The sequence below is a fragment of the Drosophila tropicalis genome, unplaced genomic scaffold (genome assembly GCF_018151085.1).
Source record: "Drosophila tropicalis isolate 14030-0801.00 unplaced genomic scaffold, ASM1815108v1 contig_845, whole genome shotgun sequence".
Taxonomy (NCBI): Eukaryota; Metazoa; Arthropoda; class Insecta; order Diptera; family Drosophilidae; genus Drosophila; species Drosophila tropicalis.
This window is the reverse complement of record NW_027173338.1, coordinates 11,910,645-11,937,270: the sequence shown is the minus strand read 5'-3', so window position 1 is coordinate 11,937,270 and position 26,626 is coordinate 11,910,645. Positions and strand designations below refer to the sequence as shown.

At 38.9% G+C, this 26,626-nt stretch overlaps 3 protein-coding genes across 7 annotated transcripts in view; 2 read left to right on the top strand and 1 right to left on the bottom strand.

Moving 5' to 3' along the window:
• The window catches only part of mtgo (miles to go), a 117,462-nt gene extending 107,520 nt beyond the window's left edge, over positions 1–9,942 (top strand). For 3 of the 4 annotated variants that reach the window (XM_068295666.1, XM_068295668.1, XM_068295667.1), the window contains 2 exons: positions 3,394–3,682; positions 3,753–9,942. In XM_068295666.1, the coding sequence (XP_068151767.1) occupies positions 3,394–3,682; positions 3,753–7,609 (4,146 nt within the window). In that variant the 3' untranslated portion in view covers positions 7,610–9,942. Of the gene's footprint in view, positions 1–2,951; positions 3,316–3,393; positions 3,683–3,752 lie in introns of those variants that run through there. The other variant, XM_068295669.1, reaches the window with a different exon arrangement.
• A 1,411-nt stretch (positions 9,943–11,353) lies between these two features.
• Positions 11,354–23,753, bottom strand: Trpgamma (Transient receptor potential cation channel gamma). Its single transcript, XM_068294546.1, has 17 exons — positions 23,724–23,753; positions 22,402–22,471; positions 19,662–19,704; positions 16,670–16,848; positions 16,232–16,600; positions 15,600–16,115; positions 15,297–15,531; positions 14,904–15,232; positions 14,562–14,830; positions 14,377–14,493; positions 14,121–14,316; positions 13,865–14,059; positions 13,578–13,803; positions 13,155–13,520; positions 12,800–13,102; positions 12,544–12,665; positions 11,354–12,480 (listed from the first exon to the last, which is right to left on the bottom strand). The coding sequence occupies exons 5-17, from the start codon at positions 16,580–16,582 to the stop codon at positions 12,250–12,252; spliced, it is 3,456 nt and encodes a 1,151-aa protein (XP_068150647.1). The 5' UTR covers positions 16,583–16,600; positions 16,670–16,848; positions 19,662–19,704; positions 22,402–22,471; positions 23,724–23,753; the 3' UTR covers positions 11,354–12,249.
• Positions 23,754–24,435: 682 nt separating this feature from the next.
• On the top strand, positions 24,436–26,280 carry her (hermaphrodite). Of its 2 annotated transcripts, none has more exons than XM_068294602.1 (3): positions 24,436–24,626; positions 24,702–25,656; positions 25,722–26,280. In XM_068294602.1, exons 1-3 carry the CDS (start codon positions 24,499–24,501, stop codon positions 26,184–26,186), a joined length of 1,548 nt encoding a protein of 515 aa, XP_068150703.1. In that variant the 5' UTR covers positions 24,436–24,498; the 3' UTR covers positions 26,187–26,280. The 2 variants fall into 2 exon arrangements, with proteins under 2 accessions (XP_068150703.1, XP_068150705.1); XM_068294604.1 differs by having other exon boundaries at positions 24,437–24,626; positions 24,705–25,656.
• The last annotated feature ends 346 nt before the right edge of the window (positions 26,281–26,626 follow it).

The following is a 26,626-nucleotide window of genomic DNA, read 5'->3' as shown; positions in this document are numbered from 1 at the left end:
TTTGTCCATTTGGCAAAACTGTTTTGCATTGTAATTGTTGCTATTGCAATTGTTTAAAAACAGTTGCTACTAACAGCAAAAACAAAGCAAATATTAAATAACAGAAAGCCAGAAGCAATAAGGTGAAAAAAACCCGACATATAATAGTTTCCAGGAAAAGCATTTTACATGAATCCGGTTTGTTTGATGGTGCGAATACTCGATATATTATTTTATATACCCTCTACGGATTAAGGCGTATGGGCGTTTTAGGCACCTTCAACAATATACATTTGTGTATTCACTGTAGGGTATTCACAAGTCATTGCTTTTTCTTATACTTTTGGTTTGATTATTTTGCTGTAAATAAAAATTAGCATCAGTTATTGTATCGACTCCTAATTAGCTTTTTTAATTTATTAATTTGCACATAAAAAGTATTAAAGATCCATGATAAAGTCTGTCTCCCATGAAAACTGCTTATTTACGATTCGCAGGCATTTAACAACTTAGTTGAACAAAAAGTTATAAAAGAAATGTTATAAAAAAGTGGATTTCTAACGTGTTATAAATATTCCAAGTTGATTAGTCATAGCGAAAGTGGGGAATCGACAAAGTGACAATTTCTAACAAAAACCTGTGCGTTTAGCTACTACAAAATATTCATAACATTATTCCGAAATTATTATAGCAAATTACAAAAAAATTAGCCTTTTTCCACTGTTTGCTACAGTTTTAAAATTGGTTAATATTCAAGTCGGCGACTGCAAATTGAGTTGCTAATTTGCAAAACTAAATTATATATATCTCTAACAATAGGCAGGCATTCACATCACGTTTTTTTGGCATCACAATTACGCTCCATCTCTTTTCGTATATATGTATGTATATATATGTAGATCATTATATATGTTTTGTGGTAATTTAATAATAATCTTAACATAATCACTGCCCATAATTTCTATTATGTGCGCTAAATTGTTGGAAAATTTTCTACATAGCATATTATACAAGTCATTCCATACATTCAAATGTATTTGTATGAAGGGAAAACCCCTTTATTTTGAGTGGAAGGTTTCAACCCTAAAAATACCCTAGGTCAGCAATTCTTTCAGGTGCAATTTTAGAGTTCCAAATTTGATTGGTATAGATGGAACTGAAGTTGAGGTTACTACCTAGAAAGTATTTAGAAGTTAACATTTTTATTTGTGTGTTGAACTTAACATAAATAAAAGACATTCCTCCTTGTCGATAGTCTAATATAGCCTAAAACTAAGAGGTACCTAAAACTAGTTAAATCTCATCATAACTCTCGTGAGTTCGTGACTTGGCCTGAAAAAAAAAGAGTAAAAAGAAAATTTATAATTCCAGTTGAGTTGTTTTTTTTTTTTTTTTATAATTTCAAATGAAATTCTATTGCCCAACTTCCCTCTCTTCGGCCTAACCCAATGTGATTTATCATATTATTAGCATTATCAATCTCTCAATTAAATGAATTGCATTTGTGTTATATAATTATTTATTAATTACACATTTCCCCCGAATAATTTTTTAATACGTTTTCGTTGACATTTTTTATTGATGTTGCTTTCTCAAAGCAGCTATTTTTGCGTTGTACATAATTATTTGGAATTTTTTAAATTAATGATAATTAAAAGATAGTTATGGCTCATTAGAAATATTCCATAAACATTTAAATGCTTTGTCTAATATGAAACTACGTATCCGAAGACTCTAAATTAAAGTTGTCAAGTTGTGGACCTTTTAAATGTTTCCCAATTTTAATTAACTTATTTTCTTGAACGTCATTTTCTTTATTTTGGTTGCTAATTGTTTTCAAAAGGTTGCTACTGTGCGGCAACAAATAACTGTCAACTATTTTGGCAACAATGTTGCTAGCCAACTGTCAGCCGGGAGCCAAAATATACGTATTTTACCTTTAAACAATTTATTTGCATAACAATTTGTAGGAGGGAAACTTATTCTCATTGTTGTTAATGTTGTAGTTGTTGTTGTTGTAACTGACGTTTATCTATAAACTGCAATCCATTAACAATTGCTTCTGGTCGTGCAGCAACATTGTTGCTTATTCCGTTTGCCTTTTAATTGAACTCTAGTTTTGAGTTTGAACTTTGCTGCTGCTGCCACATTTTACATAACTCTAATATGCCAGAAGAAATAAGACAGAGAAAAAAAACTTGATTAATGCCAGCGCCAACAACAACTTCATCCGCTACCGAGGCCAAGCGCCTGACTGCCACCCCCCACTGTCCGCCTTCACCACATGTGTTGTCGTTACGCTTTGTTGCTGAAATGAAAGTGCCGGCGGTTGAGTTTTGAAAAATACAACAACGAGACAAAACAGAAAAAGAAAAACACAAAATTTCCTTGACTTAATTTAACATTTGCCCAGAGTTTTGAGTTTCCTGTGTGAGTGTGTGTGTGTGTGTGTCGACGTCGAGGTCCGTGTTGAAATGGTTTATAATTTGATTGTATGCTAATTTGCATAGCTTTTCCTTGGTTGGAATCTCTTGCATTTGTTATGCAACTATAACCAACTCAGTCAGAAGAGTTTATTTATCTTAATTTTTTCGCCAAAAAGCAAAAGTCATTAAATATGGCCCATTTGGTTTTATGTTTTTGCTAATCTTTGCCTGTTAAAGGCTTTAATTTATCCCCAAATTACCGTCGACGTTTTATTGCAAAGGCATGAAATTAGACATCAATCATATCTATGTCTTGCCTAGTAATTTTGTTGCAATGTTTTTTAAGTTATTACATAGAATTAGTTTTCTACACATGGGCATGTCCAATTATAGGTAAATTTTTAAAGTGCGCGCTATTTACCGCGCACTGTTAACATACAGTTGGCTGTTAACAGCTGAGCTCGCAAATGATACTGTTAAATTTACAATGCCCACGTCTGGCAACACTTACATATCTTCCATCCCTGCATTAAATCAAACTAGAAATATGCAAAAAATGTATTTATCTATTTGTTTATTGTACCGCTGTGTTCTTTTGTAGAAGAAATTAAGTCCTTTTCTCTTTTTACCATCGAACATGAAATTTTGTAAATTTACATCTCTGTGAAGTGCTCATATACCATTACACATTTGATACACGGTATCATCCAAGCCGACTTTCCAATTTAATGTGCAACTCTTGTTGTTTGTTATCAGCTTTGCTTTTAAAGAACCATACCATATTTTGGTTATTGATAGTGCTCTGCGACGTGTTAAGGTGACGTGGTGATAGGTCTACTTGGCTTGAAAGCGAAAGAAGATGGAGGAAAATAGCTCCGCGAAGGCAAATAGAACAAAAGTTGTATTCAAAGTAATTTATCTTAATCTTGTGTTTGCCGGCAAATTAATAAACATTTTCGTTTCCTGTATTCTTTCTTCTTATCTATAGATAAGCGCCAATGGAACATCGCATTTCTATACGCCAGTGGCTGGTTATCCACCACCGGGACCAGCTGGCAATGGACCACCACACTATCATTTGCCGCCCCCACCGCCGCCACCACAACAGCAGCAACAACAGCAAGTGCCGCCGCCAGGTGGTGGACAGGGGCAGCAGCAGCCAGCAACGCAACATTCCCATTCCCCGCACTCGCCTTCGCCGCCAAACTATCGGGATGAGCGCAGCCAGCGGCAACATGCCAAACTTCTGCGTAAACTGGACAAGCAAAGAGAACTGAGTAAGTGCATTATCATCATTTAAGCCTGTGTGTATATGTCTAATTTGTTTTCGCTTATTTTTTGTTTCAGACTCTGCTGTGTCTACGCCCACGCATTCGCCTTCGCCGCGTCGTTCAAATGATTTGAATGGCCATCACAACAGCAACAACAACATTCCCCTGGGTGTTCTACCCCTGCCTCAACATCTCAACAATCATCATCATCATGGTGGACGGCGGCAACAGCAACAGCAGCAGCAGCAACAGTCGCATCAGCAGCAGCAGCAACAACAACAGCAGCAGCAGCAACAACATAGAAACGGTCAGCATCAACGACCAGGACCAAGTTCTGTAGGCACCTCTGACGATGGTGAAGATAATTCCAGTTTGGCTGAAGGTGAAAACGAAGAAGAAGAGGAGGAGGATTACCAATCCTCAATAGTAGATCAAATCTCGGCCATTGAGAAACCCGAAGTGATTGATGTTAGCTCGAGGGCAGCTAAAATAATTTGGGTATCGCCGGTCATTACGGATTCCGTACTCATTAATATACGAGACTTGCGTTATCAAATCCTCCTCAGTGATTCGGGCAAACAATGCAAATACAAGAGTCTATATCGGGGCGAGGCCTATGAATGTATAGTGCAGGATCTGCAGCCCGGTCAGGATTATCTAGTGCGTCTGCAAGTGGAATATCAGAAATTCAAGGGCCAAGTCAGTGAACCCACAGAGTTTAGGACACCAGCCTGTGAACCAGATCCACCATTGCCGCCCAAACTGGTTAGCCGCAACAAGAGTTCGATCAATTTGCGTTGGCAAGCTCCCCCGGCCAATGGTTCAACCATTCAGCATTATTTGCTGGAATACGACGAAGGAAAGGGTCAACCGTGGCAATTTGTAGAACTGGCCAAACTAAAGACTAAACACTATGTGATCAATAAGTTGCAGCCGACAACTGTCTATAGTTTCCGTTTGGCGGCCATTAACGAGGTGGGTCAATCGCTATACTCTAGCATAAGCAGTTACTCGACGGCGGGGAATCCACCAGGAGCGCCCAAGCCACCGCAACTTCATGGAAGTACCTCGAACTCGTTAAAACTTTTCTGGGAGCGTCGTCAGCAGGACGGAGACTTTCTGCTGCAGATGCAGGATGCGGATTCGGGTCATGGCTTTTTGAATAGCTACAAGGGCGCTGATCTGCACCACGAATGCCTCCACTTGCAGCGGTCGAAGAGCTATCAGTTCCGTTTGCGAGCGGAAAACGAAGCAGGTGCCTCGCCCTGGTCCACGGAGATTAGTTATTCCACACTGGCTGAGCGTCCGGGCAGGCCGGGCAAACCTCAGGCCAAGGGTAAAATCCATGGCACTCACTTCAAGGCCAAATGGGATCCGCCAGCTGACAATGGGGGAGCCAATATACTACTCTATCACTTGGAACTGAGTCCTGGTGGCGGCAATTTCGAGCTCATTTACAGCGGTGCCGAGGCGGAAGCCATGTGCGAGAGATTACAACCGGGCTCGACCTATCAATTGCGTGCCTGTTGCGAAGGACCTGCTGGCCAGAGTCCTTACTCGGACATTGGACACATTACTACAGAGGCGGTGGCTCCAGGAGCCCCACCAATCCCACATTGCACTGATCCGCCCACGCCATATGCCGCCCTAGTGAAGCTTCAGCAACCGGAATACAATGGCGGAGCGCCCATCTTGGAATTAGAGGCTCAATTGCGACAGCTAGATGAAGTAAAGCCACCACAGGTGGTCTTCCGGGGCAAGCAGAACTATTTTGTGGCCCAGAATTTAGTGCCAGGTGCCAACTATGAGGTTCAAGTGCGTGGCATTAACCGCATTGGAGCTGGCAGTTGGTCGCCTTGGCTGAGATTCCAGGCGGCAGCAGCTCCGCCCAACTCACCCGAGGAGCTTAGTGTCCACGTGAAATCGGCCACCAACGTCAGTGTATCGTGGCAGCCACCAAAACAAGATAATGGAGCTCCTATACAAAACTATTTGCTTAAAAGTGCCAGCCTAGCGAAGCTACAAGAAAAAAAGGAGTCCGCTGGAGAACGGCTGGAGGAAGAGGACAACGACGCCGAGGAGGATTCCCCTAATACAGACGAAGATGCAGAGCCACAAGGGTCTGCTTTTCACAATTGCTACCAGGGTCTGCAGACGAATGCAGAACTAAGGAATCTAACGCCTTATACCCGATACTTTTTCCGCGTCTTAGCCATCAACTCGGCCGGCTCCAGTGCACCCTCGGATGTGGTGTGTGTCAATACACCGCCTGCTGTGCCCGGAGCTCCTCAAATGCAGGGCTACGAATTCACCGCCCAAGAGGTCACTCTCAATTGGACACAACCAGCGGCCCATGGATCCCCGATACGTTCGTACAATATTGAATATGGTGAAAGGACCATAGCCACTCCCGATGCCTGTACTCGATACACGGTCTCCGGCCTTATGCCCGAGACTAGCTACAAATTCCGAGTGCAAGCGGTAAATGCCATGGGAGCTGGACCCTTTAGTGCCTATGCCAAATTGACCACACAACCAGCCCCTCCGGCGCCGCCACGACTCGAATGCAGTGGTTCGGGTCACAATTACATTAAACTAAAGTGGGGTGAGGGCGGCAAGCAGGTTGCCTCATCCACCAAATACTATGTGGAAATGTATGTGACGCGGGCCAAACAGTTCCAAACTGTCTACGCGGGAACTAATTGCATGTGCAAAGTGCATAAACTGCAGGAAAGAACCAGTTACACCTTCCGTATCTATGCGCATACAGATCGTGCGGGTAATGGAGATTACTCTGAGGAATTTGTGTTCGAGACAAGTCCCACCTTGCCCTCGAACATCAAGCCACCGCGTGTGGTGCATGAATCGAGTGTCTGCCTAATGGATATGCCCGGACAATTGGGCATGCAATTGACTTTGGAGTGGCAGCATTCAAAGAACACCTTCCACGATCGCGTCGAGTATGAGCTACAGTACGCTGTGGTGGACCTCGAAGCGACGGACGGATCCTCAAAGGGGACAACGAGCAGCTCATCAAGTGGTGCTCCCCTGAACCTACCCAATCAGGATTATTGCCAACTGTATCGAGGACCTGAGACCAAATTTACCATTGACAATCTGGCAGCAGGAACCTGCTATCAATTTCGTGTGTGTCCCGTGCGCCTAACAGCCGGCGGAGAGACACTTTATGGCCAGCCGTCGAGTCCGATGCGCTTCCAGGTGCCCAGTGAATTGGATCCCCTAACGGCCAGCTGTATGCATCATCATTTGAGTCATATGTCACCAATCAGCAACAGCAGTCAGAGCAGGCACAGCCGCAAGCTCTCCAGTGGCAATGGACATCTAGCAGCGGGTCTCCATTTAAGATCGGTAAGTGCTTCGGCAATCAGTGGCACTGGCAGCGGTGTCGGTGCCGACCCTCTGGCCATCGGACGTCTCCAACAGGAGTTATCTGGGCAATTCAATAGTTGCGGCGATCCCATGCATCACCATCATCATCATCACCACCATCATCAGCAGACTTGCGAGGCGGCGGCAGCCTCCTCCGCCTCTGGCTCATCGAGTGGTACGTCCAGCGGAGCCGCAGCATCGACGGGCGTTATCCTGCGTGGCAATCATCTGCATCATCAGCATCACATGCATCATCCTCATCATATGCATCATGCCCATCACACGCACGGCATGGCCATTTCCAGTGGGGGCATTAACAGCAACAGCGTGGCTGGCGGCGGTGGTGCAAGCCACCACTCGTCATCCACAATATCGTCGTCCTTTGCCCAGGGCACTTCGCTGCGTCGTTTCATGGCCAAACTAACGTCATTGTACAGCAGTCGAAAGCGTCTCAGTGATCAGGAGAAGGCTGTCTGCTTTGTGGTTTCCTTTATAGTCGTCACTTTCCTGGTGGCCATGTTGGTCAATATGCTAAGGGCCTAAGCAACAACAACAACAAAACCGACGAAACCAACAAAATCCACTTTATGTCTCAAAGAAGGGAAACGAAACAAAACCAATTAGCTGTAATTATTATTGTATTTTTTATATAAACCAACAATAACCAACAATACCAACAAAAACAAGAACAAACAACTTGTATATTGTCTAATTTTAAATCCACAAAAACAACAATAACTAAACTGTATTAAATGTGTACACAAAAAACAACAAAAAAAAAAAAAAAAAGAAAGGAAGGGAAACCGTAACTGAAACCGTTACCCAAACATTAACCGGAAACGGCAAGAGAAATTAAGTAATATTACCACACATACAGCCACAACTATGAGTATATATATATATATATATAAATGTTTGTAAATGTTATAACAAAACAAAAACAAAATAATATGGTATTCGCCCTATACATAAAAAATATCTATTTGTTGTTGCTACACAAAACAAAAACAAAAAACCAACAATTATGAAAAGAAAAATACAATCTCCATATGTGCTATAGTTTGTGCAACCAAAAAAAAAAAAAAGAAAGGGAAAACATTCTTGTAAAGTTAAAAACAAACTAAAAATACAAAACTAGATCATAAAAGAAGTCTTAACAAAATCATAGGATTGTTGATAAGCGGGACAAAGCTATTTCGAAGGACGGAAGTCAAGACTTTTCCCTTTTAACCCTGTTAACACATTCAATTCAACTGCAGTGGTTGTTTTACTACTTTTTCAGTTATAATTTCATTATACTTTCACTATTCAAGGCATGAAATTTTGATTTACTATAGATGATTTCATTCAGGGAAACGCTAATTCTGTTATCAACAATCCTATTCAATCACAAATTACCTTTTTCATATATATTAAACAAACCCAATTACAAAAAATATATATACAAAAGAAATGATAAGAATACGAATTGCTTCTCAAACTGTTTGCCGTGTTATTGTTGTATGTATATGTGTAAACTTCTCTTCCCCTCTCCTCCTCCTCCAAGAAAAACAAAAAAGAAACGAATAACGAAAAGTATGAATTTATTAGACTATGCTCTATTCCTAGTATACATACATCAGGTTTATGCGCCATCAATATGTTAAACGGGCTGAAATCGATTCTACCAACATTCAGAGAGAATTATGTAATTATTTCCATACTATTCAGTTTAACTTTTCATTCCATAAACTGTAAATTTTAACAACTCCTTTTGAATAATATTCAAACTGATTTTAAATGCATTTTCGCTCGTCCCTTAAGACTTCATCCAGCGCATGATCCTGATACATTATACATACATACATACATATATACATATATATACGTGTATACGTACGCTTCTTTCATTCTCACAAAAGAAAAATAAAACCAAACCCCTTTTTATACGAATTATTAAACAATTTATTACATACATACATACATCTATACATATATGAACATTTAATACATTAAACGAAACGAAAGGAATAGGCATTCAGTTAGGGCTGCTATATCACAGACGGCGAATTAAATATCAAGATTTTGTAAAAATTATTCAACAATCGATCGACATTTCGTCCAAGAAATGATTTCAAAATATTCAATATGAGAATTTTCTATAACTTGTCTTTATAGCAGTCCCAACTAGCGCAAAGGCTCTCACACACTCCCACACACACACACACACATAAATTTATATATACATACATATATATATATATTTTTTACACAAAAGAGAAACAAAAAATTTAAAAAAAAAATCAAATAATAATTTAGTATATTATATGAAAATATTTGAAATTTATAGCTAATGCAACGCAAAGTGATTTATATTCCAATTATTATTATTTTTCTAATTAAATAAATTTAAAAAAAAAAAGAGAAAACTCAAAAAAAAAAAAAATAAATCTTTATATATATATATATGAAATGTAATTGTTTCTTTCCATAGCATTTAATGTGAAATAATCTATGAAATTTATGAAAATGTAATGACAAAAATCAAATGTTTGATCGTATGAATATAACAAAACAAAAACAAAAAAAAAAATGCAAACCATTTGCTTAAATGGCAAATTAAAACAACAAAAATCTATGAAATAATAATGAGTATGAATGAATAAAACAAATACATTATATATGTTTCTATGTTTACAACGGTAAATGGTTACAATATATATACATACATTATTTTGTTTTTTACATAAATAAACTGACAAAGCAAAAAAAAAGGAAATCTTTATAATTATATACAACAAAGCGAAGACGATGAGGAACAAGAGGATAAAGAAGAGGCAGGACGGATAATGCAAAAAGTTGAGAAAATAAATAAAGAAACATTTATATTAGCAAAATACGATTACGATGTACTATTTGTGGATTTATTTGTTTATGATTATGATTATATATATATACATATATGACCGACGACAGCAACATTACAACAACAAATTTCAAAATAAATGCGATATACAAAAAATACCTAAAAAAAAAATAAGCGACTTTTATTTAACACATGAATTTTAACATTTGATTTGAGTTTATGAAAGCTAAAACTGACGAATAACTAATATTTATATGATAAAAATTAGAATTTAGTTGTTGTTTTTTGCAACGAAAAGACACAGAAGCTCCCAAGTGCACTGTTGACATTGGCATGCACACAGATGGTTGAAAGATCAAATTCCGAAGAAGGAAGTGGGGAACATTTGGGTGGCCTCCGATTCAAAGACGGCCATGGATCTCTGTAATGGGGGATTACCTATGCTGCGAGGTGATTCGGTGATGACGTCGGGTGGAGCACAGACTGGCGACAGATTGTTGGCCATGGAGAGATCCAGTGGCATGTCCTCGTCGTTCGAGTTTAGCTTAGACACTGAAGAGCTGGCTTGGCCAGACCCCGAACGGGGGAGTACGAGGCGAGTGCCAAGGATTGATAGGTTTTACTCGAGCCTTTTGGATCTGACAGTTAGTGAACGTTCGCATTTAGTTGTAAAGAGAGCAAAAGTTAAGTCTGAAAGAAAGAATAAAATAAACTGTGGACCCACTCCAAGAGTTAAAGAATCCTTTCGAGCCTGAAATTGAAATTTCGTAAATATTGTTTTCTTTTTTAAATATATATATATATTTATTTGGTTTATTGTTTTCCGTGCAAATAACAATATTATTTTTATGTTTTTCGTCATATGTATTTATGTATTATGTTGATGTCGGACCATTTCTATGTAGGAACATATTTTGTTTTTCGTTTAAGCCGGACAATATCAGTTTTTGGTTTTATGAGTATCAACGATATTTGTATATGTATATGTTTTATAGGTAGATGTATTCATTGTATTTGTATTGCATTCGTTTAGGTGATCTTTTCTTTGGTTATCATTCGTTATTATGCTTGGGGTATTTAGTTGGTGTATTTAGTTAGTGCTGCTAATGGTTAACACTAAGTTTATCTAAAAACCTATCAAACACAATTTCTATAACACAAATGTATAGTAAGTGTATGTAATTTCGTTTTGCTTATACCATAGAACGCAAAAAATCATCTAAAATTTTGTTAGTATTCATGTTCATCTTCTAATACTAATACTAATTAATTGTATGTATGTAAACGCTAAAATTCGAGTGGAGGAAATGCCATATATTGCGATCCATTGATCTACTAGACGAATGGATCTATATTTATTTGTATGTATATGTATGTATGTATAAGCATTGATCCACATTAGTGGTAAGTAGTATGCCATTTTGATTATTGTGGTATCATCTCTTATCTTTTGTTTTGTTTACTTTGTTTCGTTCTTAAAATCGGTGTATAAAATTTGTGTGGTGTTTGCTTGCTTAAAGACAAATCCTTTTATTCAAATCCACTTTTCAATTTGTTGTCGAATCGAACAAATACACAGCTCTTGCCCTATTTAAGTATGTATGTATGTACGTTCATCAAAAACTTATGTCTATAACTTCATTTATCCTTTAACTGTAGTTAATAATTGCATACAAAAAATACTTTTCATGCTAAGGCAACGTTTAACATCGATATGGATATGGGAAAGTTTGGAAATTAACCGAGGGATATATGTATCAAATTCGTGTGTTTTTCTTGGTGTAGAAAGCGATTTGCATGATATGTTGAAGTGGGAGAGATATCGATAGGTAAATTGAATGGCTTAACAGATGGAGGCCAAGTTGTAGGTAAAAGGTACAGTGCCGTATGGTGAGTTTTAGTTAGGAATAAGGTAGCTATGTTAGGGTATTAGGTAAGTGTATTTGTCTAGATAGATATTGCCCAAGTATTTGCTGTATCAGTGTGTTTTGTTTATGTAGGCATTAATTGAAAACACAAACGGAAAATGAAATTCAAGTTTTTGCTGGGATATTGGTCATTTAAAGCTTTTGTTTATCTACTTAAATTAAAGAAAGGGTTTATCTCAAAGTAAACAACAAATAATGTGAAACGTTTGTAACTTCTAAGCATTAAAACTAAAACTAAACAAAACATTTCGAAAACTGCCATTTTCCATTTGTGTTTTCAAATAAAATTGAGTTTTGTCTGTTTTGGTATCTGGTGCAGTATATGTTTGTAGTTAGTAACTAGGTCTAATTTACTTTGTGTGCGTGTGTGTGTGTGTGTGGGCGTGTGTTTAAAAGTTTGTTGTGTTTGCTCAGCCAATGGCCCCCATGGTTGAGACACAACCACTACTAATCAATGGTTCCCTTGAGTTGACCGATGTATTGGATGGATCAATGGACAGTGTAAATGTTGATGTCTCCACCGAGTCATGTTGGCTTTGTGTTTGCTCATGCCGCCGCGGTTTGACCAACTGAGCTGGATCTTTATGCTGGACACCGCCCTCGGCTGTAGCTGCCGGATAACTAGAGACACGTTTTAAGGTCTGTGAACAGTTTTTGAACATTAATTAGTTATATCTTGTGGCGGTCATCTTTGATGGATTTACCTTATCGTTTAGCAAATCCGCAGCATTGACAGCAGGTCCCACTGATTCGGTGACTGGACATATATTTTTGCTAGACGAGAACTTTTTGCGTTTACGTTTAAGGGCAGCAATAGCAGTGAGTCCTGAAATTTGCATAGATATTAGCTTTTCATAGCATACTTATAAGAATGAGCACACAATAGAATGAGCTAATATATGTAGCACACTTATTTGGGCAAAAATAGAAGAATTACCAAATTACTTTGCTTCGACTTACCGCCAGTTGTATGAAAAAAATGCGATCCCACACCTACATGACTGGAGTGCGTTGTAATGGGAGCTGTGATCTGTTGCGGTGGTGGTGGTTGTGTTGTTGTCGTTGTGGCTGATCCACTACCATTTTGCTGCTCCCCATGATATCCGTAGGTCGAGTGCTGTGGCGAATTCTGGGCATATGTCACCCTTACCTGACCGTGAACTGGTGTTGAATTGTGCGATGAATTACAGACCGAATCCTCTGATTTTGAGCGTCCAAGCATTTTGCTAACATTACCCACTTTGGCAGCCTCAATAAGAGTGCCTAAAAAGATAGCATTTAGTTATGGAAAAAATCTTTAGATTTTCGACCTCACCCCAACGCTTTTTGTGGCCCGCAATGCGCTTATTATAGGGCTTCAAGGCGGATTTGTTGTATTTGGTTGCACCAACAGCGGCAACAGCATTCGAGCCATTGCTCTGTGTGGGTGTCGTTGGTGATTCGGAACCACCTGGACCCGTGCTGCCATTACCGTTGCCACCATGATGACGTTTATGCATGAAATTTGGTGTAAAAAGTGTTGATAGGGTTGAACTGAGAATCTCATGCTGATTATCATAGTTGTCCAAGGAGGTGGAGAATTCAGCCACGGGGGCCAAAGAGCCTGTGGAGCCAGGTGGGGCTATATTGAAACCTTTCATCAAGCGACGCTCCTTTTGACGATTCTTCTTACCACCGCCACCTAGAAATTAATTGTGAATGAAATCAAGTGAAATGGAGATTTTGTTCTTGGGAGTACCTCCGCCCTGGCCAGCGGTTACATTTGTATCCATGCCGCTATTCTTGAGTATCTCAACCAGTTCACAACGAAAGGCGGATATGTCCTGCTTTATCTCATTCACATCGTCTTCTGTAACACCCTGAGATTCGGCCTTGCGTTGCTCCACAGTGACATAGCGACGCACCAGATTTCGCATTATCTGTTGGTACTTAAAGTCCCGATCGCTGGCCTGTTGAGCCTTACGCTACAAATTGAAACGAAATACACAAGTTTTATTTGCATCAAGTTGTCTATAGACTACTCACTCTTATGGTCTTTAAATGCTCGCGTCTAGCAGCCGATGAACCGCTGCAAAACACACGACGCATCCATTTGATGGCATACCAAATGGATTTGGGTGTGGGAATGATATTAAAAGGCGGCGGGCAGGTTCCACCTTCTTCAAAGTAACTGATCCATAATTTGGAGCGGGCGAATTTCCATTCAACATCAGCTCGTTCCTTTGGAAGTATGAAGTTAGTTCCATGGAGAACTGTGCTCTGATCGACTCAAATGACTCACCGATATCAGCTGATACGAATGATTCATCATGGCTATGAGCAGGTTGAGTAAGACAACTATGTTGATTACCGAATAAGTGCCAAACATGAGCATGCCCCAGAAACGTGTAAATATCTTAATGCCATCTAGTTCGAAGCTGTCCAAATCGATCAGACCAAATACAGCCCAGAACAATGTCTGAGTCGTCTCGAAGAGGCTGCAAAGAAGTGAACAGTCTTGCTCGAGTACCATATAACAGACTCTTGTTGTTGCTTACTTGGAAAATCTTCGCCAGACAATGCAGGCATTCGGATCTGTTGTGCCATTCATGTTAAGGAGCACACTGGTTGGAGATACCTCGGGGCAGCGTTTCTTCTCCAGATCTGCATAGTACCTACATTTCATGACAGATTTATATGAATTTGAGTGTAAAAGTATAGAGGAAATCAGAAATATACGCACCATAGGAGCTGATTTAGACCACTGCCAAAGGCAAATAGGACCAAAACGTACAGAAAGAAAAACTTCATGATGTCCATGACCATGCGCGATAAAGACACTTGCAGTGGCCCCAAATGTGGATTCACCGAGAAGATGTACACCAATTTGAGGCTACTGAAAATGTTCGCCGCACTAAATAAACCCTCCGAAATGAGCATTGGGTCCCATGCATCCCAACGCTCACGCGGTAAATCGGTGGCCTGTGAATTGAAAATCATTTCCTTTTGAACCTGCAAACGAAGGAAAAAGCAAACAATTTGAAGTTCTGAAAATCATGTGTATTTGATGTAAGGATTTTCTCACCTGAAAAAAGGAAACCACACGCAAAGCCACAGTGGCCACGTAAAGGGAATTCGTCACGAAATCAATAACATTCCACATATCATTCAGATATTCCTGTAGGCCAACATCCCATAGTTGTTTCACTTCACTCCAAATGAGGCCACTAACCCAGGCAAGGATTAGCCATTCAATAAAAGTGGGCTTGGCCCCACGTTTCGTGGGCACTTCCTCTTCCACTTTATTGAGCGGATTGATGTTGGCGGTGCTTGGATTATTAATGCTAATATCATCGGTAAAAAACCATCCACCAATAAAGGATTCGATTCTCTGAGAAGCCAGCATTAAAAGAACTGTAAGTGAAGAGCGAAACTTTTGTGAATTTCTAGTAAGATTCTCCCACAGGATTCGACTCACAAAGAAATGTAAAATACGAAGCACTGTGGCATATAAACTTAATGAAGGGCTTTCGCATGGTTTGGCCAATGCTCGAATAGGGTGCCAATATGTAGGCCAACGAAAAGATGGGAAACAATATGCCTATACGAATGATATCCACAGCCTGAAGGGCCATGTTTTTGCGTCGAAAGCCAGGTAACCCCTCATACCAAATGCTGGCTAACAGTTGCTGAACATTCGAATGGGCCACAAACTGAAAAAGGAAGAGGACTGTCTTTGCTTATCTGAGACAAAGATTGCAAGGACTCACCAGCAACTTACCTTCTTTTGTCTTAGTTTTATGGCCAATTTGAGGCGATTTAAATGCATACGTTCACCATGTTCATAGATCGGTCCGGTGGGATCGTGATTAAGCAATATTTCCAGTTCATGTGAGGTCCGTGTGTGATCTAGCAGGGCAGTGGCAAAGTCCTGGCATTGTTTCCTTAACTCCTGATATTCATTCTTGAATTCATGTTCCAGGAAACTCAAACGTCGCAGCTCCCATGACAGCTCAAATGCTGTCAAAATGGGATCCTTTGAGGACAGAGCTATCAGGCTGGGACTGGCCAAGGCCCGATAGGCATTGATGCGGGATCTGGAATGCCTGAGTGAGTCCTCCTGCCGCGATTGCACACATTCATCGCAACCGCAACGAACATCATGCGGCATCGGTAGGACAGCACCGCGATCGAGCAGGATCTTGATTATCTCATAGTTATCACGATGGGCGGCCAATATCAGGGGTGTTATATCGGGTGTAAATGTTGAGGTATCCTCTGAAGCAGATTCCCAGCTCTAAAAAGAGTAGATCGAACATTAAATCTAGAATGGAACTATTGCTAGATCTTAAATAAAAGCCTTTGTGTATTATCTTAGGGTTTAGGTTTAGGTTTATGTTTAGTTCTGCTCACATGGTTGCCTTCATCTTGAAAGGTCACATTGTCATGGTCGAGGAGTACTTCCACAGCCTCCACGAACTCCTCCGATATGGAATGCAATAGAGCATCTGTGGTCACGACGTTGTAATTGATTAGCAACTGAACCATTTCGAGATTCTCATTGTCAATTGAGGCTAGCAATGCCGTGCGACCCAGCGGATCTACACAATTCACATTGATATAGTCCGTATCCTGAGCCTTTTGCAGCATGCGTCGAGTTCCAGCCATATCGCCTCGCTCCACAGCCAAAAGGAATTTCTTCTCCTCCAGCGTGAGCTGTCGAATCTCTTGATGTGGTCGTATGGTGTTCTCCTCCTCCATCATGCCGTGAATACTGTGCCGCTGGAGAAGCAGGAGAAACAATAGTTTTTCAAACTGAAGTTGGAGGCGTTTGTTTTCATTGTTGCTCACCTTCACACGTCTGGCTGGCTCTATTTGGACGGCTATGTGACCACTGCCGCTGCTCTCACTACCCAATTTCTTTTCAGCCAAATCCGGGCCATCGACACCATTTTTGATCTTATTCAGTATGGGGGCCAGAACTGATTTCCGTCGTGCCGGACTGACAAAATGCAATTTTTTTCCTTCGTCTAAAATTGGCAGACACAATATATAAGTATCATAAAATTGTATTTAACACCTAAGAGATATATTTTTCATTCAGCATTCCCATCGTTTTCTTTCCTTTGTCTTCATGGCGTGTTAAAAGTTAAATCTATTATCCATGGATGTCTAAAACTCTGGCATTTGACTAAAGTGATGTCTGGCATAGATAATGGAGTTACTTATAGTACATACCAACAACTTGTCCGACCTTGGGAAACAGACAAATAACAACAACAACCACAACAACAGAAACTAGAATATTCCGTCAGTCCTCCTCTGTTTCTCTCTCTCTCTCCCTCTCATCCTGTTCAAGGCCAGAGCCTGATACCCATTGAAATTATCAAATTGCCATTAAATTTTGTTTGCTTTGGTTTTCACAGATATGTATGCATAAGGCTAGAAGGTAGGAGGAATGCAATGGGCGGTGGCGGTGAGAGGGGGCAAAAGCATCCTTTTCTTGTTCCAATAAAGCCGCTGGGTGAAATGCAAATTAAATTATAATTTACCAAAAGCAAATAGAAAAACCATTTCATGCATTAGCTGAGGGACTCTATTTTTTGATACCCTGTAAAAAGTAGGGATAACTATTTAATATTAATTACTTACATTAAATGAAAGCTTTGTTTGATTTAGCTACTAAAAATTGAATGTTTGGGTTGAGCCTTTCAGATGCATATGTTCTTGACCTAAGGAACTGATAATATTCAGTCTTACGGCTAATCAATTGTACCCTGTCATTTCTTACGTACAGGGTATAAAAAGCAAACAACAAAAGTGAGGAGAGGAAGAAGTGAAAAGAGAAGAGGTTTGGATGGGTTTTCAGGGTGGTAAAACTGAAATCTGGGTCAATTGTTGCTTGTTTTTTGCATATACATATTAAAAACAATGCATACACATACCAACAAACACCCACACACACACACACACACACAGAGGACACTGCTCTCCTCCCTTTTCTATTTGGCTTTCCTTTCTCTCTCTATGTTGGTTCGGAGTGACAAAAGTTTACTATCTACGAGTGTGTCAATGTGCGTGAAAGTCTGCGTCTGTATGCGTGTGTGTGTGTGGGTTTGGTGTATATATTTTCAGTTTTTGGCATTTAATTTCAAATGACATTGGATTCTATCATCAAAAATGCTTACAAACAAACATCGACTCAACCCAAAACTCACGCCCACCTAGACACACACACACACACATTCACACACCCTTTTACAGAGTTGCAGTTTTTGCGTTCTATATCAACAAATCAATGCATATCTACGACCTTCACACACACACACAGACACAAATGCAAACATATAGACACACAGGCATGTATTTCATTTACACATGCATGTCCCGCGCCCTTAAATATGCACCGCTTGTTTCTAGATTTATGATGCTTGGCCCGAAAAGGTATGCTACAGTTTTTAAAGTAATAAATCCTCGGTCGGAAATAAACCACAGTTTTTACATGAAAGAATCGAAATTAAAATAATAAATTATAAAAAATAAGTAAGTACAACTGAGTCAAACCATTTAAACTCTAAACAGTCCTTCCCCCTAACAATCAATTAACTATTACCCATAACTGACTCGCTTTCTATTAATAAATAACTTTACATCAGATAACTATTATTAATTTTTGTACTTGCAATAGTTAAAAAAATTACTTTCAACTATAAATTCAGGGGCCTTCAGCTAAATTAGTTTCCAATTTGAGATCAGAAAATTATTACTAAACATTGACGATATAGATAAATAGTGCTCATCAATTTTTTCAAGAGAAAAGTGAGCTTCCCAGTTTGAATGAAATATTCAGATAGATAGAAGTTATTCACAGAAAGGTAATACAAGATTCGACTATGTTTGCTTTCGGTTTTCTATATTTGATGAGTGATTTAAGGGCATTTAAATTTAAGTCAAGTTGCTCATGTGATTTGGCCTTTAACTGGCTTATAAATTTTTAATTAACTTTCAACTGCTTGGAAAACATTTTCTCACTTGCAATTCGTTTTGTTTGTTTTCTTCCTTTAGTTGTTTGTGCAGCGTGCGTTGAACTTTCATTGATTCTCATACACGTACAAAGGGAAGTGCACACACCAACACACATAGGCACACGGTTTGGTGTGAGTCTGCGCAGGACATTACCTAGGAGACTTTACTTCAAATTGTCGTAGGTCGTGGCAAATACTCACACACACACACAAGCACAGACACACAAAGGGGAAAAAATGGCGTCAACCATGCTGTAGTCGCCATTTTGTATAATCAGACACACACATAGACTAGGACACACACACTAGGACACGTGAGCCAGTTTCACGGTTGGCATACTAATCACAAACATGAACCCATTGAAATGCTATTGATTGACCTGAAAAGTATGAACCAAACTGAACTGCAACAAACTGAAGCTTCCTTCAAGTGCAGCAACTTCAAGTGCTTGTGCAATGCTGCCCCTTCCTATCCTCCAGCATAATGAGAGCTTGCAACTAATTGGCTATACTTAACCCAATATGCAACCATAATTCTCGACTACGTGCCGACTAGAGCCTAATTAAGAGAAGCTATGACCAGGCATCCATACACTCAAACATTTAAATGGCAGTAGAAGAAAATGAGCAAAATTTAACGAAAAACATATCAAACATCATTTAATTTGTTTTTAGCACTTTCACGTATTTCCCTGCCAATTTTCCAAATTGCAAAATCTTGTAAAATTTTCATACAGAATTGAGGGCGCACGTTTCACGGGCTACATGTCGTATACGTAATGCGGCTTCGTTTATGTTAGTTTTCCTTGTGTACTTACCTTCTCCTTCTTCGTTGGCTTTCACATCGCTCCATTTCGACAACTGGTTAGTAAGAAATAAGAAATAAACATTTCATGTTAGTTTGTTAGATAATAAGGCAAAGCTAAAAAGTTGTTCAATTTAAGTATTACCCACAAATGATTTACAAATCTTATAGTTTCTGCTTATCCTTTGCATTGATATCTGATTAATATGACACAGAACTTAACAAAGAAAGCAATTAATCAAGTTAACAAACATTTAGCTTAAATTTCACCCATGGGATCATCTGATTAATTTTACGAATTCGAACTTGTTATTTCTTTTGGGAAAAAAACAATGCAGCTCTCTTGTATAGACAACTCCGTATTTCTTGTTAAAAAAGTTCTTCGTTTTTGGTAATCAGTTTATTAGCATTTAAACCAACAAAGCAGTGATTAGAATTTAAGAATTAATATAAAAAATAAACCATTTGTCAATTATGAATATTTAATATAATCAAACATGTTCAGCACTCTGCTGTGTTAAGGCAGAAGTCCTTGATTGGGCATCATCCAGCAGAGCAACAAAACCTTGACACACAGCAGCAACGGAACAACGCCAACAACAGCAACAACTGCAGCAACTGCAGCAACAAGCAGCAGATAATTAAATGTCAAGATTGCAGTAACAACACCAAACAACAAAGTGTTGGAGAGAGAGAGAATGAGAGAGGGCAGGCTCTGGACTGCACATTTGTTGTTACCTTCACGCCTGACCAAACATTCAGCCACAACGTAAAGCGCACACACACACACATACATACACACATTGTTGGTGTTGGCTTTAGGTTTGTCGCTTCACCTCTGCCGAAGGTTGATGCTCACATCCGGTTGATGCTGATGCACTCAGCAGGATACCTAGAGTGCACTTGTTGTCCTTGCCAACGACTTGTGGCTCCCACTCATAGATACACACACACACGCACTGTGTGCTCTCCTGTGTTGTCCTTGGCCAGGCAAAGACAACGACGACAAGGCCAAAGCAATGCGAGACGAACCAAAAAAACATACCCACAAAAACATGGCATAAATTGAGACACTCATCAAAAAAGTCAAGCATCCATATCTCAAGATGATGCATCACAGTGGCCCAGTCCACTGGTAAGTGCTTAAGAAGTTGGCCAAAACGACTAATTCGATTAAAATTTGTTTGATTTATGTTTATTTAAAAGTGCGAAAGAACAACTTCATTTTATTGGATGTGTTTTGTACTTCCCATCGTGTTGTATATGTGATGCAAATTTGAAATGAAATTTTGAAACAATAAGAGTTCGATTCGATGATTTTTTCTTTGATGAAGAACTTTCTTGGGACATGGACATTGCATAGACATTTCTAATTCAGCCACGAACAAATTTGGGCTTATAAACTATTCAATCGCCTTAGGAAAGTCAAATCTGTATTTCAGAGTGAATCATGAAGATAGTTCCTTGAGGACTTGTCATAAAGAGCATAAACATACGTATATACTATACGATGATAATGCCCTGTTTTTATTCATTTCTTTGAGATGCCAAGGCCTAAAGGAGGTACTTGGATCTCCCCCATTTTGGGGACACAGCAAGGCCAAGCGCGAGCTGCTTGAGAGCCTTTCTCCAAACAGTTCAAAGTGCCAAGCCACACAAATCAAAATACAATGTAAGATATACACAGAAAAACACACACACACACACAACCACAAACTGACATACATGCATAGGAAAATGCAGGTCGCCATGTTTGTTGGCAATTAAAGAAAAGAGGCAACTTGGCAAAAGAAAAAAAACGTCGTTCTAGATGCAGTGGTACCAGCTGTTTGTGGCTTTGTCCTTGAGGCCCTTATGCCTTTTAATTGAGGGCACTGCACTTTAGTTAGTGGTGACCCCGACGACGTTGTTGCCAGTTATGCATGTGTCTGTGTTTTGTTATTCGCACTCTCTCTCTCTCTCTCTCGCTTTTTGGTGTGTCTGTGTGTGAGTTTTTTCCCCATTTCAAACGAAACATGCAAAGGCAAATGAATCAAATTCTTTGTATGTGTTAAAAGGGGAAAGAGTGAGGGAGCGTACGGCTAAACGGGGTGTTTGTAGAGACCAAACACGCATACACACAATGGCATCAAAAGTAGGTTAACCCGTTCAAGCAGTTCTACCAAAACTTGATGCAAAACAATTGTAAATTCTACAAATAAAACAATGAATTCGATTAACTATCTATGTATTTGCTGCCTTTGAAATAGTTTTTTGCTAAGCCTCAATATTTTATAATTTGAAAATATCAAATAAATCCTCAAATTTATTTTTAGCTATTTTAAGAAAGTTATTGGAATTGAAGACATTCAAGAATAAAACATCATGGTTTTATATAAAAAAATGAATAATAATTCTTAAAATAAATCCGTATTTTTGATATATTCCAGGCTGTCAGAAAAAGCCCCCTTCTATCTATCAACAAATCTCTATATACAATTTAAAATGTTTTTTCGATCAGCTAATTCAATTAATTGGATTTCTTTGAGTACATTCTTGATTATCCCACCTCATTCAGCTCCTTGGATATTTTCAAGTCGAAAACCTTTATCTATTTTACACACTTGCCGCAGAAAAAACAAATAGAGAAATCTGGCGCAAGTGCCCACTACAGTCTGAGGCGAGTCAAGGAGGTCAAAGGCGGTCAATATGGATAACAATGCAGAAAAAGTTGGTCCACCCTTCCCTTGCCCCTTAAGATCCACTTCGCTTACCTTGAGTTGAGATTTCCTCTTGAGTGCAGCAATTGAACGAGTTTGCTGTCGTAGAACCTCCAGGGCAGAGCTGGGCAGCAAAAACCAAAATAACACAAATAAGAAAAAAACAACATTTTCATTTTTGCTAGATAGTATTTCAAGTGCAATTATTGTTGTTGTTTCACACTATTTTCGTGATTAATTAAATCGTTTGTTTTTATTCATAGAAAAGTGAGTGATCGGAATTAATCATGTGCGAAAAGGCAATATTATGAAACTACATACATATATTTTTAGAATTTTCTATACACATATTCATATGTAGTGTAGTAGTGGATATTTTTGCATTTTCTTCTTATTTAACATATTTGGTAGGATCAGCTATTTGAATGAGGCCAAGCAACTCTCTTTAGGACATTAGCAAATCATTCCCGACTGATTTTTCCAAGCCGATAAACTAGTTTTTTGAAATAGAGAAAGTTTCTTCCTCTTCCCAATTTCATTCCAATTGAAATTTAAGAGCAATTTTGATTGATTTGATTTGATTAGTTAATTTTTGTGTTATTTTTTTTTTTTTTTTTGATTAAGTTTTCAAATTATTCAGCTCATTTTATTTCATAGTGCATTCAAAATTCTTTTCGTTTAATATCAAGATTTTCATTTACAATTTAGATATTAATTGTTTATTTAGAATTTGCGGGCAAACGAAACAAATATCGAAAACATTTGTTGTTATTTTTGAAGTATAAACAAAATGGGCAATTTGGATATTTTGTTGTTGAACAATTTCTAATTGGATTTTGGTTTCTCATATTTTGCTTTAACAGCACGTTTCGGAGAACATTTAAGGGAAATTTTGACAACAAAATAAACAAACATAAAACGCTTTTCATTTGGGTTGAGTTTTTCACTTGATAACCTTGCACAAAAATGAAATAGTTAAAACTGCACACAAAGATGGCTGAAAAAGTGCTGGCCACTGTTTCCAGTTGGTGCATATTTCCGTTACGTGCCACCCAACCGGAAGTGCACACACACACACACACACACACACACACACAGATGCATATTGGGTTTGGTAACTTTTGTTGGGGGGTGTTTGACCTATAAATGAATTTATGCCAATTCAGAAACATAATGGGGGGTCAAATGAAAATAAAGGGAACCCTTGGGCGGGGGCAGACTAACATCATAATTGGTTAACCAATTAAAACCCTTCGGGGGAGGTTGTTTATGGCTAAATGGGGGATTGGGGGTGAGAACAGCAACCGGATATATTTCTACAATTATTTTAATGGAAACAGCAAACGCGACAAGCCTGTTTTTCATTTGAAATTTACTTTACACTCTCTTGGTCTCGTACGCTCTCTTTGTATTCTGTGGCTTATGGGGCCAAAAATAATATATCACTTTTAATAATTATGATTTCAGCTTTTCGCTTTCATTTATTGAGCGTGTATGTGTGTTTTTGTTTTTCCGAATTTTCCGTGTGCCTTGGCCAGCTGTCGACTTGCAACTGAGCTCCCACAAAAAACGAAGGGGAAAAAAATTAACTGCAAGGACTCTGTTCAACATTTTGCAGCCAAAGACGAAGCAAGACGACGAACTTTCCGAAAGGAAGAGGAGTCAGCGACGAGGACTTTTCATTAATAATGGCAGAGAAAACTCAATGAATAACCCGGCACCGGCTGCATTTGTGCCGCTAATGCAAGGCGCATGTGTGTGCTTGGCTGCTGTAGTAAAATTACAAAGCGACGAGGATAATGAACTTTGGGAGCCGACGAAGGTAAAAAGGTGGGTCAATGATTAGCTACTCTGTGTGGAATAGAGAGTTAAACAGTATTAGCAGAAGATAGTGCGAAAGCATTTTACATTTTTACATTTATTAAAAAATAAAATTCCAATGATATAATTTTTGTAAATGTTTGTGGGTAATAAACAAGTTTCGAATACAGCGCTGAAATATGTGCACCACTTGCTTAACACTACTCGAAAGGTTTTCTGGCGATCTGGCATCTCAAGTTCCGAGCTGCCAGATCGATGAATGACTCGGAAGCCTTAATCAACACTGAAATAAGCAGAAATAAAAAAAATTAAAATAAATGCTAAAAAATAATGATGGTAAATAGCAATGATAGTGACGATAAAAGTCCATCGAGTGGGATGAGAGAATACAAATGTGAAGTGAAGGGATGTTGCTACCGAACCAATCGTGCCTACAACTTGTGGCGTCATGAGCGAAGGTAACATAAAGAGTGAGCGAGAAGGCCCAGACGGTTTTCGTATTTAGCTACATAACTATAACTTTTGTCCCAAAGCAGACACAGCGAAGAATCGGAACGCAAGCTCCACCAATGTGTCGTTTGCTTGTACAGCACCAACAAGGCTACCAATCTAAAGCGTCACATTGGCACACGGCATCCCCAATATAATCTGGAGGAGGCAACAAAGGGTAATATTGTTAACAAATCGCAGCTAACGCGATGTGATTTTCCTGGCTGCAAGTACATTACAAATCGTCCCTACGACATGCGGCGACACTTGTCTGTGCACTGCCATCAAGAAAAGGACCAAAAGAAGTTCAAGTGCTCCTTGTGCCTGTACAGTTCAGATAGGAAAGCAAATTTGCACCGTCATGTCGAAGTAAGGCACGCCTGGCGTCGATTAAGTCTTTCGTTGCAAGGAATAAAAAAGGGTGAAGTGAAAGACTACGAGGGAGAGGAAGAGGAAGATGAAGAGCTTGAATATCATACGCTGGACGATTTAATTGAAGAAGTAGAACTGACTCTTTCAGAGCAGGAGCCGGAGCCCGAGCCGGAGGCACAGATTAAGGAGATTGAATATATAATCAAGCAGGAGAGTGTAGACAGTAAGGACCTGAATTACAAGAAGTTCAAGTGTAACGTGTGCGGATACAGTTCGGATAGAAAATCAAATTTACACCGTCATTTCCAAGTAAGACATGCTTTCCAGCGACTTAATCGATCTTTAATAGAGATGAAAAAGTCCCAGTCCCCAAAGAAAGATGAGGGAGAAGAAGAGCTGGAATATCAAACACTAGACGATTTAATTGAAGTAGAAGTCATACAATCAGAGCCGGAACCGGAGACAGAGCCACAAAATGAGGAACTAGTAGAGGTTAACTTTGTAGATATAGAGCCTGTCAAAGTGCCAGAAGCACAGCCAAAGATAAAACCCGTAATCAAAGCGAACACTTCGACTGTTTGGCAATTACCACAACTGGAGGGAAATTCAAAAGACAAACAAGTGATTGTAGGTGCCAATGATTTTAAACTAACATCAGTTTATTATTAATGTATTTATTTTTTATTATTCAGGCTATCAATGTCAATGGAGAGATGAGATGGTTTCAGTCCATACAACCTCCTGAGGGAGCCAGCAGTGAACTTCAACGGGCAATGCAGATGCAAGGCCAAGAACCACAAATTGTTCAACAGATTACAGACAACTATCTGCATAATGAATACGAAGAATACGAAGTTTTATCCTTAAATAGAGCTGAAGAAGAAGAAGAATTCGAAGAGGAATTTGTGGATGAATATGATCAGGAGGAAACGGAGAGCGAACATCATGTCTATAATATAGAAATGGTTGATGAACGTCAGGAAACGCACGCGCCGCAAGCATTAACTCACAGTACTCCACTTCAGACCAGAGCCAAGCAGGAGAGTTTCGTACTAACAAAAAAGAATGCCAACCCAAACGATTGGACTTGGACCACATCAAATGTAAGCAGCCCCGATCCCGAAACTTATACCATTAATACATATCTTACTTCATAATACGAAAGTTCTGTTTGTAATATAAGTATTAACGATATATTTTTCACATTTTCAATATTTTTAATTGCAAATTAAAAGCTATTATGTAAAATAATTACCAAAATTTCATGAATTCGCTTGGTTTGCGACTTTAAAATAGAATAAAAGAATAAGTATGGTGAAATATGAATAAAAGTAATATTTGTTTCAAAAATTGTCGTATTTTTGATTCGATGAATTAATAAACGTTTTCAAAAACAAATAATTTTTTCTTTGCAAAATAACTAAATTCTAATACCTAATATCTAACATTAATTTCGAATACACTAATATTACAGGCTATTAACACAACTTCAAGAATTTCTGGTCGTGATCTAAAGGATTCAAATGAATTTGTTGATGATGCATTTCCCGATTGGTGGGATGATGGTGTCTATTCAAACGCGATTCAAAATTCTACT